Raw genomic sequence first — 20,207 nt, 5'->3', positions numbered from 1 at the left:
AACCATGTCAACTGGTTGTACTTCCTTGGATTTTATGTGTTTATTAACTAATAGCATAACCCCTCCTCCCTTCCTATCCTGTCTATCTTTTCTGTACAATTGTACTCCCCAAATTCCATTTCTGCATTTCTTATATCTGTGTGACACCACATCTCTGATATCCCAACAATATCTGCCTTTGAAGTTCACCTCAAATTCAACAAATTTATTTACCAAACTCTTAGCATTGGTGTTACACACAAGAATACATGCACCTGTTTCTATTCTTAGATACCCTAACACAGCCCATGTATTTACTTGTTCTGCAATGACTCCCAGGAGTCTCCGAAATCCCCTGCACTTTGTTTTCCAGGATGCTGCTCATTCCTATAGAAGTGCAAGAATCACTTTCACCTCTGCCAGTGGCTACTGTTAATCTATTAGTCTGTGTATCCTCCAAAAATTAACAGTTTTTCGACCCGCCAAACACTGCCTCGATAGCATCAGCAAATATTCTTGCACCCTTTCTATTTAAGTGTATTCCATTCCTATAGAAGCAGGCTCTCCTATTAACAAGCACAGACCAGGCTGAGAAAAATTCTACCTCTTGAGCTTTGCGCAATCTCTCTCTCCAGGATCGTATTGATCGACAAGTCTCTTGTCATATACTTCTTCCTATCATGTCTGGGCAGAATTGCAGACACTTTCAAATTCAACCCTAACTGATGGCTTTTTTTTTACAACTCAGACCTGCGCTTGTTAAGTAATCCCACCGGTCTCCTACTCTTAATATCATTGGTGCCAATGTGTACAACAATATCACCTTTTGTTTCCTTAAAAGATGATATCTGCTCAACAATGTCATCAACCTTTGCCCCTGGCAGACATACCCTGGTCCTGTTCCACCTATCAATCGAAATCATGATCCTTGTTTTAGCATTAGCGGTGGCAAATGTTGCAAGAAAGCAAGTTTATACAACAACATTTAAAAAAAAAAAAAAAACCCATGACATCACCCCATTTTACCTGCATTTTTTAAAATTTTATTTTATATATATATTTTTAGACACCTATTGCCTTTAACCACAGGCTGGCTAAAGGCAAACTTCAGCACATCAGTTATGCAACTGTCCTCCGTCAATTTGAATTTGTGGCCCGTTGTGCGTGGTGTGAGCAAGAGAAAGAATCCCTCTCAGCATTGAACTTGCTCAAGCAATTCAAAGCATTAAACACCTCAATCAAATCAGCTCACAACTGCTTAGTCTTCAGACACTACAATTTGTAGGACTGAAGCCTTTCTTGCTAAGAGCACCCCCCCCCCTTTGTTCTGCTCACCAATCTTGTTGCCCTTCTCTGTACTCATTCCAGTAGCTCTTCATCTTCCTAAAATGAAACCTCCAGATGTTTATACAATACTCACTCAAAGTGTTGGCTTGACCATTGCCTTATACAATGGAGTTTTAGTCTTGAATATTAGTCTTGACACCAAGGGTGTCAAGACTAATACTCAAGATTTCTAAGAGGTACAAGATAAACATTATAATGATTTATGCACCAACATCGAGCCATGATGATGAAGAGGTTGAAGAAATGTACACCGAAGTTGAGTCTTCTAGATGAGCAGAAAACCCACTACACTATTATTATGGGGGACTTCGATGCTAAGGTTGGAAAAAGGCAAAACAGCACAAAAAGAGGAACTATAGGAAATTTTGGAATTGGTGAAAGAAATAAAAGAGGTGAAAGACTTGTGGAATTTGCAGAATCTCAAGGACTGTCAGTAGTGAACACTTTTTTCAAGAAAAGGGTGAATAGAAAGTGGACATGGAAGAGTCCAAATGGATTGACAACTAATGAAATCGACTTCATCCTCACTAACAGAAGATATATTGTGAATGATGTTACCGTCCTGAATAAGGTAAATGTTGGAAGTGATCACAGAATGGTAAGATGTACACTTGATATAGATGTAGGAAAGGAAAGGAAAAAACTGACTCTAGTAAATAATACAAAGGTCTTTGAGATAACAGAGGAGGAGAAAAAGCAGTATGTACTGGAACTTAAGAACAAGTTTGAGCTTCTGTAGACTGCTCAGGACCAAGATATCGACGAGGAATATTACAACTTTCTGAAAGTGATAAAGCCCAAGAAACCTATAGGGAAAAAGAAATCGAAAGAAGAAAAAATTAGTCAAGAAACACTTGTTATGATGAACCGAAGGTGAAAAAACGGAAGAGCAAGAAAAACACTGACAGGGAGAAAATTGAGTATACTGAGTTATGCAAAGCCATTAGAAAGAGACTCAGAGAGGACATAAGAAGATTTAACACAAGAAAAGTAGAACAAGCATTAAGGGAAAACAAAGGATTTAAATCAGCAGCCATGAGCAGTAATACAGAAAGACAAATGATACTGAAACTGAAGAATAGCGATGGTGTACTTATAAACAGCAGAGAAGGCATAATTCAAATAGCAGAACACTACTATAGAGAATTATACAAGGAGCGAGGAAATGATGCCAGCAGTGGGGAAGATGGATTTGCAAAGTAGCAACACATGCGACATACCCGATATTCTTCCTGATGAGGTAGAACATGCATTGAAGAAAATTAAGAATCAGAAAGCCCGGGGGGAAGATGAAGTTACTGTATAGTTGTTAAAATTGGGAGGAAGAGACATAACACAAAAACTGGCAAGGCTCTTCACAAAGTGCATTAGAAAAGTTGTGACGCCTAAGCAGTGGAATAATGCAATCATAGTTTTGCTGCATAAGAAAGGAGATAAATCAGAAATTGGAAATTACTGACCAATTAGACTGTTATCCCACATCTACAAGTTGTTCACAAGGGTCATTACTAACAGATTAGAAAGAATACTTGATGAGAATCAACCGAAAGAGCAAGCTGGCTTTAGGACAGGATTCTCAACTATGGATAACCTTCACGTAATATCACAGCTAATGGAGAAAGCAAATGAATAGAAAACACCGTTATGCCTAGCATTTTTGGATTATGAAAAGGCATTTGACTCCATACAGCATAAGGCAATGTTTCGGGCACTGGAAAGACAAGGCATAGATACACCACACATGATTTTGAAGAAAATATATGAGAGTGCTACATCCTTTATTAGACTAGACAAAGACAGTAGCAAATTTAAAATCGAGAAAGGAGTTCGACAAGGAGACACAATATCTCCGAAGCTGTTTACTGCTGCCCTTGAGGAAGCTTTCAGAAGATTAGACTGGTCGCAGAAAGGAGTCAATGTGAACGGAGAGTACCTAAACCATTTACGATTTGCAGATGACATTGTGGTCTTAAGCCACGATCCCAAAGAATTAGAGGAAAATCTTAATCAGTTATGCACAGTTAGTAAGGATTTTGGACTAAAGATGAATATGGCTAAAACAAAAGTAATGATGAACAAGTATGCCACGGAAAGGGAAATAATGATTGAAGGAGCAGTAATTGAAAAGGTGGAGTCATATACTTATCTGGGACAAGTTATTAGCTGTAATAATGATAAATGGCTGGAAGTCAAGAGAATAATAAATTTTGGATGGATAGCATTCAGGAAATATAGTCACATACTGAAGAGCAATATCCCATTTTGTCTGAAACGTAAAATAATGAATCAATGTATACTCCCCACCATGACTTTTGGAAGTGAAACTTGGGCACTCACCAAAAGAATGGAAGAGAAGCTGAGAACTACACAGCGAAGAATGGAACGAATTATATTGGGAATCGGACTGTTACATAAGAAGAGAAACACATGGATTAGGCAGCAAACACAAGTAAAGGACATTCTTATCAAAACTAAAGAACTAAAATGGTCTTGGGCAGGACACGTAGCTCGAAGACATGACAGATGGACTAAGAAAATAACAGAATGGTACCCAAGAGGAGCTAGAAGAAAACCTGGTAGACAAAGGCGGAGATGGATAGATGAAATTCGTGAGTTTTTGGGTAGTAAACAGAAGGAACTGGAAAGTTGCTGGAGAGGCCTTCATCCTGCAGTGGATTGAAAATGGCTGATGATGATGATGAACCCTGCTAGCAAAATTCCTGTATAGCGCTGACAAAATCCAAATGAGCATTCCTGATAGCCTCTCTGCACTACTCAAACAATATTATATCTGAGCGCACAATTGATATGTCCAAGGTGTTTTTCATTTTCCACTACCATGGGTGTACTATCACATAGTTGCTACGTTACTCTGGAGTTACTGCTAGCCATATGCAGTGCTTTGTATTTATCAATGTTCAACTTGCCATTTCTCAGCCCATCGGCATAACTTTTCTGATACTGTTGCAATAACATACTGTCATTGCTGTCGCTGACCACACTGACAACATTTGTATTATCTGCAAACTTGGACATTAATCCTCATATGCCTTCAGTAATATCATTGATAAACATACCAACAATAAGCAGAACACCGAGCTCTGGGGAAATCCACTAATCACATTAGTAGAAGTAGTAGCAGTAGCATGTGATGCAAGAAAGAAAGTGTATGAGCTTATGCAGCATCAGCCAAAAAAAAAAAAAAAAAAAAAAAGCCACACCATTCCCTCCAAATGCCTGTCCAGTTCCTTCTTAAATTTATTAAACCTATCAACTTCCACAACGACAGATGGAAGTTTGTTCCAGCAATTAACCACCCGCTGGCTAAAGGCAAATTTCCGCACATCTATTCTACATCTGTCCTTTCTTAATTTTAATTTATGCCCCCTTAGGTTCGTAATCTGAACAAGTGGAAGAATCCCATCAGAATTCAGCGTGCTCAACCCATTCAAGGCCTTATACACCTCAATCAGATCACCTCGTAGGTGCCTAGTCTCCAGCTGCTGCAATTTGCGAACTTAAGCCTCTCCTGGTAAGAGGATCCCTTCATTCCCCTCACCAATCTTGTTGCCCTTCTCTGTACATGCTCAAGCAAATCTACATCCTTCCTAAAATGATGCCTCCAGACCTGCACACAGTAGTCAAGGCGTGCCCTGACCACTGCCTTATACAGAGGGATAATCACCTCCTTTTCCATGCTAACAAAATTCCTATATATCATTGACAAAACCCCATGACCTGCCCTGGCAGCCTGTCTGCATTGCTCAGAAAACTTCATATCTGCCTGCACAATTACTCCCCGGTCTTTTTCATTTTCTACCACCTTAAGTGTAGTACCACACAGTTGGTACGTTTCTCTGGGGTTACTTCTACCCATATGCAGTACTTTGCATTTGTCAAGGTTAAACTTCAGTTGCCACTTCCTAGCCCATCTGTCCAAATTATCTAGATCCTGTTACAGTAGCACACTGCCATTACTGTCATTAACAACCCTGCGAACCTTTATATCATCTGCAAACTTCGACATTAAGCCTGATATACCTTCATCAATATCATTGATAAATATACAAAACAACAGTGGACCCAACACCGAACCCTGTGGGACTTCACTCATAACATTAGTCCAAGAAGAGCAGCACCCATTGATTATCACCCTCTGTCTTCTCGCACTTAACCATCCTTTTATCCATTGCAGCAACTTACCCTTAATACCATTCTGCTCCAATTTGTACAATAGTCTTCCATGCGCAACAGTGTCAAAAGCTTTCCTGAAATCCAAATATATGATATCAAAATTATTTTTTGCATCCAGTTCCTTTGTAACCACATCATAATATCCTATCAAATTTGTCAGACAAGACTTTCCCTCAACAAACCCATGCTGTGTCTGAATTATTGCTGCAGTCTTGTCTAGATGATCCTGCAATGCATCTTTAACCAGTAACTCCATTATTTTACCCGGAACAGAAGTTAAACTAACTGGACTGTAATTACTCGTGTCACCCTTCGATCCCCTTGTGAATTGGGGAAACATTTGCACATCTCCAGTCCGTGGGAACCTCCCCTGAGTCCAAGGATGCTCTCATAATTATGGCTAAGGGTTTGCTTAGTTGCTTTGCCGCCTCCTTTAATATAACTGGATAGATCCCATCCACCCCAGGTGCTTTTCTTATGTTTAACTTCAACAGTTTCTCTTCCACTTTGCTCTCAGTTATTACAAAATCATTAAGTATCCTGCTACAATTTGATAACCTTCTGCCATTTTCAAACCTTAATAATTCCTCACGTGTGACTGTAGATGCAAAATACTCATTCAGTTTGTTTGCTATCTGAGCAGGATCATCAACAGTCGAACCATCGATGTCAAGTGGACGAATTAGATTCATCCCCTTCCTTTTACAGTTTATATAAGTAAAGAAATCCTTGCTGTTTTTCTTAGCATCTTTGCCAAGGATTTCTCGTAATCTGCCTTCGTCTACTGAACCTCCTTTGTGACCTGATTACAGATTAGCTTATATCTGCCATAGGCTTCTGAGTTGCTTGATAATTTATATGCATCCCATGCATTTTTCTTCTCTGTTATGAGTCTCATTAGTTCATTTGACAACCATTTAGGCCTAAACCTTGAACAATATTTCTTAATTGGTATGAAACTTTTAGTAGCATCCACGATTAATTCCTTGAATGCTTCCCACTTAGAATTTACTGTTGGTAACATCGTCAGTTGATCCCACTGTACAGAATTTAAAAACTGTCGGAGACCACTGTACTCGCCTTTACGGAAGCAAAAACCCTTTCCTTTACCCCTGATGGTAATTAAATCTTTAAGTAAATCCCACGTCAGTACACTGTGATCACTGCCAGCCAGTGGTTCTTTTATCTGCAAATTCCTAATACATGAATGATCACTGCTGATAACCAGATCAAGAGTATTACTTTCTCTGGTTGCCTCTCGAACATGCTGCTGCAGAAAACAATCATCCAATAAATCCACAAAAGTGTGTGTGAGTGCCCAACCCACAAGTTCCAGTCAATATCTGGGAAGTATAAAATCCCCCATTATAAGACATTCCGATTTACTAGCCCACTATTTCTGTGTATTGTTCATTGTACTCATTCGAGTCATTAGGCCTATAACACACTCCTACTCTTATTTTTGCTTTCGCAGTTCTTATGTCACACCAAACTGACTCAACAGTGCACTGTTCATCTATATCAACTGGATGCACTTCTTTTGATTTTATGTGTTTCTTAATTAACAGCATAACACCTCCTCCCTTCCTATCCTGTCTATCCTTTCTGTACACATTGTACTCCCCAAATTCCAGTTCGGCATTCCTTATATCTGTGTGACACCACGTCTCTGATATCCCAACAATATCCGCCTTTGATGTCTTGACCAACACTTCAAATTCATCAAATTTATTTACTATACTTCTAGCATTGTATACATGCACCTATTCTTATTCTTAGTTACTCTAACACATCCCATATACCCACCTGTTTCACGATGACTGCCACCCGTCCCTGAAACCCCCAACACCCCTCGCTCCAGGTCGCTACTTATTCTAATAGAAGTTGTGCAAGAATCACCTTCACCTCTGCCTACGGCTACTGTTAAACTATTAGTCCTTGTATCCCCTCAAGCTATTAGTTAAGAAATACAAAATCTAAGGAAGTGAAGCTGGTTCATGTGGCAGGACAGTGCAGTGTTGAGTCAGTTTGGTGTGACATAAACACTAGGAAAGAAAATTGGATGTAGGAGTGTGTTATATGCCTTATGCCACTGATGAGCACAACAAACAAGTGTACATAGAAATAGAGTGGGCCAGTAAATCAGATTGTCTTATAATTGGGGATTTTAACTTCCCAGGTATTCACTGGAACTTTTGGATTGATCCCTCACACATTAGCAGACTTTGTGGATTTCTTAAATGATTGTTTTCTAAAGCAGCATGTTCAAGAGGCAACCAGAGGGAGTAATACTCTTGGTCTAATTATCAGTAGTGATTATTCATTCAATAAGAATTTGCAGATAAATCTGCCACCTAGTGATCACATCTCTGTGGTCTCAGAGAATTTTTAAATACTATGCAGTGGGACCAACCGATGAGGTTACCAATAGCAAATTCTAAATGGGAAGAATTTGTGGAATTAATCTTGGAAGCTACTTTTCATACCAACTAAGAGATACTGTTGGAGATTTAGGCCTAAATGGATGTCAGATGAACTAATGAAAATTGTGGCAGAGAAGAAACATGCACGGGATGCATATAAATTATCAGGAGATGTGTATGGTAGCTATAAGACAGTCTGTAATCAAATAACAAAGGCAAGCAAAGGCAGATTGCAGGAAATCTTTGACAAAGGATGCAAAGAAAAACAGCAAGGACTTCTTTACTTATGTAAATTCCAGAAGGAAGGGGTTGAATCATATTGGTCCACTTAATATCGATAGTTCGACTGTTGATGATCCTGCTCAGGTAGCTGACAAACTGAATATTTTGCATCTACATTCATACGGGAGGAATTCTATACGGAAGTGGAGGCCAAAAGCTTATTAAACTAACAGGGAATGAAATGATTTTGTAATAACTGAGAGCAAAGTGGAGGAGAAATTGTTGAGGTTAAACACAAGGAAGGAACCTCGGGTGGATAGGATCTATCAAGTTATATTAAAGGAGGCAGCAAAGTAAGTAAGCAGGTAATTAGCCAAGATTATGAGGGCATCTTTGGACTGAGGGGAGGTGCCTACGGACTGGAGATGTGCAAATGTATCGACAATTCACAATGGGGGATCGAAAGGTGACACGAGTAATTACAGACCTGTTAACTTCTGTTCTGGGGAAAATAATGAAGTCTGGTTAAAGAAGCACTGCAGAATCATCTAGACGAGACTGCATTTATAATTCATCACACAACATGGGTTTAAGGGGAAGACTTCTCTGACCAATTTGATTGGATACTATGATGCGGTCACAAAGGAACTGGATGCTAAAAATAATTTTGATATCACATACTTAGATTTTAGGAAGGCTTCTGATACTGTTGCACATGGAAGTTGGAGCGGTATGGCATTAAGGGCAAGTTACTGCTTTGGATAAAGGGATGATTGAGTGGGAGAAGACAGAGTAGTATCAATGGACACTGCTGTTTGTGGAGTAAAGTTATTAGTGAAGTCCCCCAGGGTTCGGTGATAAGCCCCTTCTTGTTTTCTGTATTTATCAATGATACTGATGAAAATATATCAGGGTTAATGTCCAAGTTTGCAGACAATACAAAGCTTGGCAGTGTTGTTAATGACAGTACAGTACTGCAAGAGGATCTAGAAAAGTTGAGCAGATGGTTGAAACTAAAGTTTAACACTGACAAATGTAAAGTACTGCATATGGGTGGCAGTAACCCCAGAGTAACATACCAACTGTGCATTAGTGCACTCAGGGTAGTGGAGAATAAAAAGGACCTGGGGTAATTGTGCAGTCAGATATGAAACTTTCTGGGCAGTGCAGACAGGCTGCAAGAATAGCTCATGGTGTGTTGTCAATGATATACAGGAATTTTGATAGCTAGCGGGGAGAAGGAGGTGACTGTCCCCTTGTATAAGGCAATGGTCAGGCCACACCTTGAGTATTGGATACAGGTCTGGAGGCCTCATTTTAGGAAAGATGTTGAGCTACTAGAATGACTTGTCTGACTGCATATTTATCAATGATATTGATGAAGGTATATCAGGCTTAGTATCGAAGTTTGCAGATGATACAAAGGTTGGCAGGGTTGTTAATGATAGTAATGGCAGTGTGTTATTGCAAAAGGATCTAGAAAATTTGGGCAGATGGGCTGAGAAGTGGCAACTGAAGTTTAACCTTGATAAATACAAAGTAGTGCATATGGGTAGAAGTAAACCCAGAGAAATGCACCAACTGTGTTGTACTACACTTAAGGAGGTAGAAAATGAAAAAGACCTGGGAGTAATTTTGCAGTCAGATATGAAGTTTTCTGAGCAATGTAGACAGGCTGCCAGGGCAGGTCATGGGGTATTGTCAATGATATATACAGGAATTTTGTTAGCAGGGAAAAGGAGGTGGTTGTACGTCTGTATAAGGCAATGGTCAGGCCACACCTTGACTACTGCGTGCAGGTCTGGAGGCATCATTTTAGGAAGGATGTAGATTTGCTTGAGCATGTACAGAGAAGGGCAACAAGATTGGTGAGGGGAATGAAGGGATCCTCTTACCAGGAGAGGCTTAAGTTCGCAAATTGCAGCAGCTGGAGACTAGGCACCTACGAGGTGATCTGATTGAGGTGTATAAGGCCTTGAATGGGTTGAGCATGCTGAATTCTGATGGGATTCTTCCACTTGTTCAGATTACGAACCTAAGGGGGCATAAATTAAAATTGAGGAAGGACAGATGTAGAATAGATGTGCGGAAATTTGCCTTTAGCCAGTGGGTGGTTAATTGCTGGAACAAACTTCCATCTGTCGTTGTGGAAGTTGATAGGTTAAATAAATTTAAGGAGGAACTGGACAAATATTTAGAGGGGATTGTTTTGTAAAATATTTTTTGGCTAATGCTGCATAAGCTCATACGCTTACTTTCTTGCGTCACATGCCACTACTACTACTACTACAGAGAAGGAAAATGAGATTAGTGAGTGGAACAAAGATTTACTGTTATCAAGAAAGCCTTCTGCAAATTGCAGTGTCTGGAAAATAGACATATGTGAGGTGGTTTGACTGAAGTGTATTACGACCTTGAATGGTTTTAGCAATGATGAGATTCTTCCTCTTGCTCAGATTCTGGACCTGAGAGGGCATAAATTCAAATTCAGGAAAGACAGTTGTAAAATAGATGTGTAGAAGTTTGCATTTAGCCAGCGGGGTGGTCGATTGCTGGAACAAAACTTCCATCTGTCCTTGTGGAAGTTAGCTTAAATAAATTCAAGAGTGAACTAGACAAAGTTTTGGAGTCAATGAATGGGTAAAATGGGAAGGGTCGGGTTTTTTTTTTTTTTTTTGACTGATGCTATATAAGTTTACTTTCTTGCATCGCATGCATCTGCTAATGCTAACTTTATTTACTATACCTCTAGCATTGGTATACATGTGCCTGTTCTTATTCATCGTAAAACAGTTGTACTTTATTTTTTCAGTTCTTGCAGTTCTCTTTTCACTTCTAGCATTTCTTAAAATCCACAGCACCTTGCTTTCAAGGGTGCTGCTCATTCCGATAGAAGCAGTGCATGAATCACTTTTACCTCTACCTGCAGCTATAGTTAAACTGCGTCTTTGTATCCTCCCCAAGCTAGCAGTTTTCTGACCCACCTAACACTGTCTATCCCTATCCACACTATCCTATCCCTACAGAAGCAGTCTCTCCTTTTAACAAGCACAAACCAGGCTAAGAAAAATTTTAACCCATGAGCCTTGCACAACTCTCCAGGGCCAATTTGATTTACAAGGTTCCCATCATATGCTCCCTCTTAATGTGTCTGAGAAGAATTTCTGACACTTTCAAATTTAATCCTAACTCGCAATTGTTTTTTCAACATTACCCTGTACTTGTTAAGTAAGTCTGTAGCTCTCCTACTCTTAACATCATTAGTGCCACCGTGTACAACAATATCACTTTTTGTACCCTTAAAAGATGATATCTGCCCTATATCATCATCAACTTTTGCACCCCTGGCAGACACACCCTGGTTCAATTCCACCTATCCTTTTTGCACAATATAATTCCTGTTTCCATGACAGCAGTGTCACCGACAACAATTGGATCCTTGGGAGAAGCGCATTCTGCCCTGGGAGTTGTAGCTGTGTTGTCTGATGCTCAAGCGCAAGCTCTGGCATTGATTTGGGCAGCAGAGAGCTTGATGGCCCCCAATTTAATTCTTTTGAGGACATTCACCTCTTTCTTTAAGCTGTAAAGGTTCTTAACAATGTTGATTTAGCACTTAATATCCTCACACTCCTTACATACAAAGACATCCCCCTTGGAAATATCATGTCCCATTCCTGACAGCTCTGCAAACATCAAACAATCAATACTTCTCATAAGGCTGTGATTCAATAGACAACTGACCTCTTCAGTTCTCCCAGAGCCATAGCACTCCCATTAGCTTGAGCTCTTTCTTTTGCTGTTCTGAGGCATGATTTTCGTTCAGATTCAGTATATTTAAAAATACTTCAAAAAAACAAATATATCTAATGCAGTAATGACACTAGACAGGCTGCAAGAATAGCTCATGCTATGAAGTTTATGTTAATATTTTTTATGTAATTAAAATTCAAATGTTCTTATTGAATATTTTGCTTTCTTCAATATGAAAGGAATTATGCCGATTACATCCCAACGAATCAGACTGTCAATCAAACATATTATATTGAAGTTCTGCCACGGCTGTGTGAAAAAATTCATAGAAGAGACCTCAATTGTAGAAGGATAGTTGGATGCAGTGGCGTAGCTACCCTTTTTCGGCCCCGGAGGCAAAGAACATGTTCGGGCCCCTACTTAATTAGTGAAAATTGCAAAAACAGGAGTAAAAAATATAAACACGAGAAGATGAAAAAAAAAATTGAAACCATCATAATTCCTCCTCTGCAGACACTGTAATAAATATAATGCTGTAATATATAATGATGTATTAAAAAATAAATATCGAATTTATATCAAACCCTATTTTTTATTATTGTAAAACAAAACCCAATAGCTAATTACAGATTAAGATCAACAGAAATACATACAAAATGATCGGTGAAAAAAAATTTACTGTATATCTACGAAGTAAATAAAGCTAACTAGTTAGTAAGCAATCTTTATTCACATTAACAAAAATTCAAGCCTTAAGTAAATGAATAATATCTATAAATAATAAGATTTGAATTAAAATATGCATGAATATAAAACCTCAGTAACAATAATATATATATACATGACATGTATTACATGCAGATATAAATGACAAAAAAAAAAAAAAAAAAAAAACACATAATAAAATATACTGCAGGAAAAATATAAAAACACTGCAGGAAAAAAATACACATACACACATAATAGTTTTGGAGTAATTTTAAAACAAATCATTGTAATAAGTAACCAACTGTATATGTTGAATCTAGTCTATATACACAAAAAAAAATTTATAACAAATATTTTAAAGTTTAATGAAAATTTTGTCTCCTAGCCTTTTTAGTCGAAAAAATATCTATAATTTGGTTGAAATCGAAAGAATTTGCTACACCATTTTCTATGCTTAGGACGGACAAATCACTAAGTCGATCTTGGCCTATTGTGTTCCTTATATATGGTTTAATTTGTTTTAATTTTGAAGAACTCCTTTCAACACCAGCCACAGTAACCGGCAAGGTCAAGAATATAAAACATGCAGTTATAACATCTGTAACAAATGCAGATAACAACGTGTTTTTAATTAAAATAAGGTTGCACAAGTCCCGAATTGAATTAACTTTTAAAATTTCTTGTCCTAAAGATGATCTTAAATTTAATAGCTGCAGTGGAAAGTCATCAGAAATATCTTTATTGTATCGGTTTTGAAATCCTACAGCTGCTTGTTGCAGCGCTTCGTCGCTAAAAGATAAGTGTTTCTGGTTGCAAAATTTTAAAACTATCTACATTTTTTGTATTAAGAAATCTAGATTTTAATTGATGTATCACACTGTCTATTGTTGCATAGTATATATCAACTTTAAACCGTCTTTCAGAATCTTGAAGTCGTTCGTCTTGAGCTAAATCTTCAAACATTTTTTTAACTTTCCTATTGTGTTTGTTACTAAAATTTAAATTTATTCCCCAAGATCTTGCTAAAGAAAATGCAAAACTTTTACTTTCTTCATAATTATCTCTTAGCAAAACCATAGAATTTAAGGATGCCTCTAAATGACACATTACCTGACCGAGATCTAGATTTTTTTGTTGCAGTAACTTTGAAGTTAAATTAATTGATTCCAATATTTTGTAATTTAATACCAAAAGGAAAACAAATTCTAACGTTTCCATTTTTTTTTTTTTTTTTTTTTGGCAAGCCAATTGCCTGGCATATTTCGTCTTTTTTTTTTTTTTAGACACTAATATTATTTTTGTTAACGTTTTTAGGACATTTGTAAATCTATAGCGCAATGCTAGTAAACAATCAAATCTTGATGACCAACGTGCAATTTCTTTAGAATAATTGCTGATATAGCGCTAGCGCTATCATTTGCATCTACATTCTGTTTCTGATTCAATAGATCCCATCGTACAATACTATCCGCAAAAAAAGAGTAAATATTTTCAATTATGTCATAAAATAAAGACATGTCAGCTACTTTTTTCACAGCAGCATCATTAATTACTAAGTTTAAGTTATATGCCGTGCAATGAACATAGTAGGCATTTGGAACTTTTTGTAATATTCTTGATTGCACACCGCTGTATGCCCCACTCGTTCTTGCGACACCATCATATCCTTGACCTCGGCAGTTCTGTAAATCTAGCCTATTGGATTCTATACAGTAAATAATGTCACTTTCAATTTTGCTAGCTGATTGATCTTTTATACTATAAAATCCCAAAAATCGCTCATTTATAATAATTTCTGATGGTATATCATTTTCTTAGAGGGGAACAGGTATCCTGTGTGTTATCAGACACTCAGCCTAAAACACTGATGGATCCAATATCTCTCTATTACAGAAGATTTAGGAGAAGTCCGGTTGGCCTGCCTCCCTAAAATCCACTCATGCACACCTTCTCGATGGTAAGCCCTGTTACGTCACTTAGGTGGCAACGAACGTGTAGAGTGGTTCTCTTCAAGACGCCTGGTCAGCGTGAAGAGGAAAAGACCAAACCCTCCAGCAATGAGAGCACAACAATACAAATGGCCCTCAGTCCCCAGCAGCTTTCACTCTCCCTCTTACGGCAGCGAGAGGATCAGAGTGGAAGCAGAGGGTGCTAAGAATCTCTGGGTACGACCAGGCTGCCATGCACGGAAATTGAACTTGGCCTGTTATAACGTACGATCACTCATCGGTGAAGACAGGATATTAGAGCTGGAAAAGGAATTAGAAAATGTGAATTGGAATATCATCGGTTTGGCTGAAACAAGAAGAAGAAATGAATCACTTATAAGTTTATCAAGTGGAAATCTGCTGTACACCAATGGAAACAGTGAAAGGAGTGAAGGTGGAGTTGGGTTTCTGGTCCATAAAGATTTTAAAAACAACATTTTGGAATTCAAAAGTACATCACCAAGGGTGTCAAGACTAATACTCAAGATTTCTAAGAGGTACAAGCTAAAAATTATAATGATTTATGCACCAACATCGAGCCATGATGATGAAGAGGTTGAAGAAATGTACACCGAAATTGAGAGCCTTCTAGATGAGCAGAAAACCCACTACACTATTATTATGGGGGACTTCAATGCTAAGGTTGGAAAAAGGCAAAACAGCGCAGAAAGAGGAACTATAGGAAATTTTGGAATTGGTGAAAGAAATAAAAGAGGTGAAAGACTTGGGGAATTTGCAGAATCTCAAGGAATGTCAGTAATGAACACTTTTTTCAAGAAAAGGGTGAACAGAAAGTGGACATGGAAGAGTCCAAATGGATTAACAACTAATGAAATCGACTTCATCCTCACTAACAGAAGATATATTGTGAATGATGTTACCGTCCTGAATAAGGTAAATGTTGGAAGTGATCACAGAATGGTAAGATGTACACTTGATATAGATGTAGGAAAGGAAAGGAAAAAACTGACTCGAGTAAATAATACAAAGGTCTTTGAAATAACAGAGGAGGAGAAAAAGCAGTATGTACTGGAACTTAAGAACAAGTTTGAGCTTCTGCAGACTGCTCAGGACCAAGATATCGACGAGGAATATTACAACTTTCTGAAAGTGATAAAGCCCAAGAAACCTATAGGGAAACAGAAATCCAAAGAAGAAAAAATTAGTCAAGAAACACTTGTCATGATGAACCAAAGATGACAAATGAAGAGCAAGAAAAACACTGACAGGGAGAAAATTGAGTATACTGAGTTATGCAAAGCCATTAGAAAGAGACTCAGAGAGGACATAAGAAGATTTAACACAAGAAAAGTAGAACAAGCATTAAGGGAAAACAAAGGATTTAAATCAGCAGCCATGAGCAGTAATACAGAAAGACAAATGATACTGAAACTGAAGAATAGCGATGGTGTAATTATAAACAGCAGAGAAGGCATAATTCAAATAGCAGAAGACTACTATAGGGAATTATACCAGCAGCGAGGGAATGATACCAGCAGTGGGGAAGATGGATTGCAAAGTAGCAACACATACGACATACCCGATATTCTTCCTGATGAGGTAGAACATGCATTGAAGAAAATGAAGAATCGGAAAGCCCCGGGGGAAGATGAAGTTACTGTAGAGTTGTTAAAATTGGGAGGAAGAGACATAACACAAAAATTGGCAAGGCTCTTCACAAAGTGCATTAGAAAAGGTGTGATGCCTAAGCAGTGGAATAATGCAGTCATAGTTTTGCTGCATAAGAAAGGAGATAAATCAGAAATTGGAAATTATAGACCAATTAGCTTGTTATCCCATATCTACAAGTTGTTCACAAGGGTCATTACTAACAGATTAGAAAGAATACTTGATGAGAATCAACCGAAAGAGCAAGCTGGCTTTAGGACAGGATTCTCAACTATGGATAACCTTCACGTAATATCACAGCTAATGGAGAAAGCAAATGAATAGAAAACACCGTTATGCCTAGCATTTTTGGATTATGAAAAGGCATTTGACTCCATACAGCATAAGGCAATGTTTCGGGCACTGGAAAGACAAGGCATAGATACACCACACATGATTTTGAAGAAAATATATGAGAGTGCTACATCCTTTATTAGACTAGACAAAGACAGTAGCAAATTTAAAATCGAGAAAGGAGTTCGACAAGGAGACACAATATCTCCGAAGCTGTTTACTGCTGCCCTTGAGGAAGCTTTCAGAAGATTAGACTGGTCGCAGAAAGGAGTCAATGTGAACAGAGAGTACCTAAACCATTTACGATTTGCAGATGACATTGTGGTCATAAGCCACGATCCCAAAGAATTAGAGGAAAATCTTAATCAGTTATGCACAATTAGTAAGGATTTTGGACTAAAGATGAATATGGCTAAAACAAAAGTAATGATGAACAAGTATGCCACGGAAAGGGAAATAATGATTGAAGGAGCAGTAATTGAAAAGGTGGAGTCATATACTTATCTGGGACAAGTTATTAGCTGTAATAATGATAAATGGCTGGAAGTCAAGAGAAGAATAAATTTTGGATGGATAGCATTCAGGAAATATAGTCACATACTGAAGAGCAATATCCCAGTTTGTCTGAAACGTAAAATAATGAATCAATGTATACTCCCCACCATGACTTATGGAAGTGAAACTTGGGCACTCACCAAAAGAATGGAAGAGAAGCTAAGAACTACACAGCGAAGAATGGAACGAATTATATTGGGAATCAGACTGTTAGATAAGAAGAGAAACACATGGATTAGGCAGCAAACTCAAGTAAAGGACATTCTTATCAAAACTAAAGAACTAAAATGGTCTTGGGCAGGACACATAGCTCGAAGACATGATGACAGATGGACTAAGAAAATAACAGAATGGTACCCAAGAGGAGCTAGAAGAAAACCTGGAAGACAAAGGCGGAGGTGGATAGATGAAATTCATGAGTTTTTGAGTAGTAAATGGATGGCCAGTGCTCAAAACAGAAGGAACTGGAAAGTTGCTGGAGAGGCCTTCATCCTGCAGTGGATTGAAAATGACTGATGATGATGATGATGAATGATTGTTTAAATATGTTATTGTGTTTATATTCATAAAAATTTAGAAACTGGACACTGTTAAAACAACTCTATTATATCAATGTTTCTGTGAGAAAATCGGCTTTGATTTTATGGCACTTTTTTCTAGGAATATAAACCACGTTAATTCTAAGGTGTACCTTTTTTTAAATGTTTACACTGTATCAATATAAAGAGGAAAAGACATAGTATTCATCGTATTTTATAAATTAATATTTCAACGTGATGAATACTGGAAGAAGGTGAAATGTTGTGGACTGAAATGCTACTGTAATACAAGATTTTGCATTTAAAAGTTAAGGCCTGATGGTTGATATCAAGTATAACCAGTGATAAACAAAATTCATTTTTCTTGAAAGCATGATTTTTAAAGGTTTTAATCTGTTTATATTTTTTGACTGTTTAGTTTTATATATTTTATATGGTTTAACATTTATTAACAATTTTATTTTATACAGTTATACACTTCATTGCATATCACTATATTTTAATTATACCTGTGCAATTAAAGTACAAATTTTAATTCTTATCTTACTGGTTGGTGTGCAACTATGCTATGCTGAACTAGCAAAGTCTGTCTAGAAGAAGAATGATTCACTATTACTTACATTTACAGACACAGCTGGCATTGTAGGAGATGACATATAAACTGGTGCCTGAGTTGAAAGGGAACTAGTAAAATGGCCACCAGGGGGTTGATAAATCATGTTAATCTGACTTGCTGCAGCAAACTGATGAGCTGGGGAACCAGAAGCCTGACTCATCACACTAATTTGTGTAGAACGTGGCATAGGACGGGGTGCACCTTGCCGAGGGAAGTAATTCTGCAAATACATTTTTTGATAAGCTAAATTTCAAACATAACTTGAAAGAAAGCTTTCTTTTACATATAGTGATCAACGTTTTGTACAGCAAAATAAGTGTAAAGTAACACTGGAAAGACCAAATTTTACTACTGCCCCTTTTCTGCAAATGGTTATAAAATCCAATAATTACCTTAATTTGGCATCCATACAGGTCAGAAGCATCTCAGTGATATTTACAAATTTCCCTAATAAAAAACAGCTGCCAATCAAATGTGACCTTCGGGGCCTTTTGATCACTAGGAAGGACAGTATGGCAATAGCAAAATATTATGAACTACAGTCACAAACAGAGTGAGATTAAAGAGCAAAAGTATGTCTTAGATACTGTAGCAACCACCCACCCATTAACGTTCACACAGATAAAAATCTAATTAAGCTTACTGATATTTTATGGCTTTTAATGTTAGAATACTACAAACTAAAAAATGAAGAAACAATTTTCACTTTAAGAGAATGGCTAATCATACTTAGATCTGCTTAGTACCGTTCAGAGAAAGTCACACTTCTTCTATAACTTTAAATTGCACCTCTAGGGGCTGCCTAGAAAGAAGTGAAAAATGTGCTTCAATTGTGATTTAATCTCCCAGTGCTATATACCAGTATGTTGACAAAAATCGGTGGAAACTCCTCTTCAAGTTTCCACTGATTTTTGGCCTGGGGAAGTGCTTACAATTATATTTGGGTAACTAATTTTTGTATTAAATGTTAAAAAAAAGTCATTTAAAAGTCCAATAAGTAATGCATTTCTCACATTTTTTAATCCTTCACGGGCAACGTAAAAGCTGCCCACAGTTGAGATAATGCTAAATGAAACTATTGGTTGGTATTTTCAGTTCCTAATATGATTCAATTACGAAACGTAATTCTCTTTTTAAGCAAAACTGGGTTTGGTAACACTAGTAACAAAACCAGACATCCTGAAAAAGAGAATTATTACAGAAGTAAATCATTTAAAACTGTATCAATTAAACAATATTTATAATAAAGTTCTATCATTAAATTATCAAAAAGTTTATTTTATTCTTTTTTTTTTTTTTTTTTTATCTTTTTTAAATGTATAGTTGTGGTGAAAATGTCTTCGTCAACTTCCAGCACAATATGCAGAGAACAGCATATTTTAAGTCAAATGGAAGATGCACAGTGTGTTACATGGTTCAGTGAAATGAAATCCGCAACATCTCTGCAATGTTAATATCAGAACATGTTTAAACTACAAACTGGAAGAGGCATTCATGTGCAGCAGAGAGAGAGAGAGAGAGAGACTGGTCATTTATGCAAGCCTTAACATTATAAGTCTGGACACCTCATTTCAGAAAAGATGTGATCTGTTGGGAGAGGTGCAATGAAAATTATATATCAATATAAAGAAGCATTCCGATAGAGAGATACAGGTTGACCGTCACTAATCCGGCAGCAATGGGACCTGTGGGGTACCGGATTAGTGAGTTTGCCAGAAGACAGAAATAGCACAGATACAGACAAATACACCAATGAAATAGAGCTTAGACACTTCCAAAAACACAATTTTACAAATATCTCCATAGCCATATTAGCCATCATGGAAAACACCACCAAAAGGGAAGAACTAGTTTTTTTATTCTTCAATACAAATCCCTCTACCCATATAGCTTGAACAATAGATTCAACAGAAGGGCCACATCT

At 37.4% G+C, this 20,207-nt stretch overlaps 1 protein-coding gene across 5 annotated transcripts in view; it reads right to left on the bottom strand.

The window, feature by feature from the left end:
• The window catches only part of LOC150085178 (eukaryotic translation initiation factor 4 gamma 3-like), a 791,506-nt gene that overhangs the window by 506,084 nt on the left and 265,215 nt on the right, over nucleotides 1–20,207 (bottom strand). For all 5 annotated transcript variants that reach the window (XM_090373913.1, XM_090373915.1, XM_090373911.1 and 2 more), the window contains one exon: nucleotides 18,288–18,503. In XM_090373913.1, the coding sequence (XP_090230039.1) occupies nucleotides 18,288–18,503 (216 nt within the window). The remainder of the gene's footprint in view (nucleotides 1–18,287; nucleotides 18,504–20,207) is intronic.

This window comes from Mastigoproctus giganteus, chromosome 5, assembly GCF_048544385.1.
Source record: "Mastigoproctus giganteus isolate SK-2022 chromosome 5, ASM4854438v1, whole genome shotgun sequence".
Lineage (NCBI taxonomy): Eukaryota > Metazoa > Arthropoda > Arachnida > Uropygi > Thelyphonidae > Mastigoproctus > Mastigoproctus giganteus.
The sequence above is the reverse complement of the archived record's forward strand: the minus strand, read 5'-3'. Positions and strand labels throughout refer to the sequence as shown.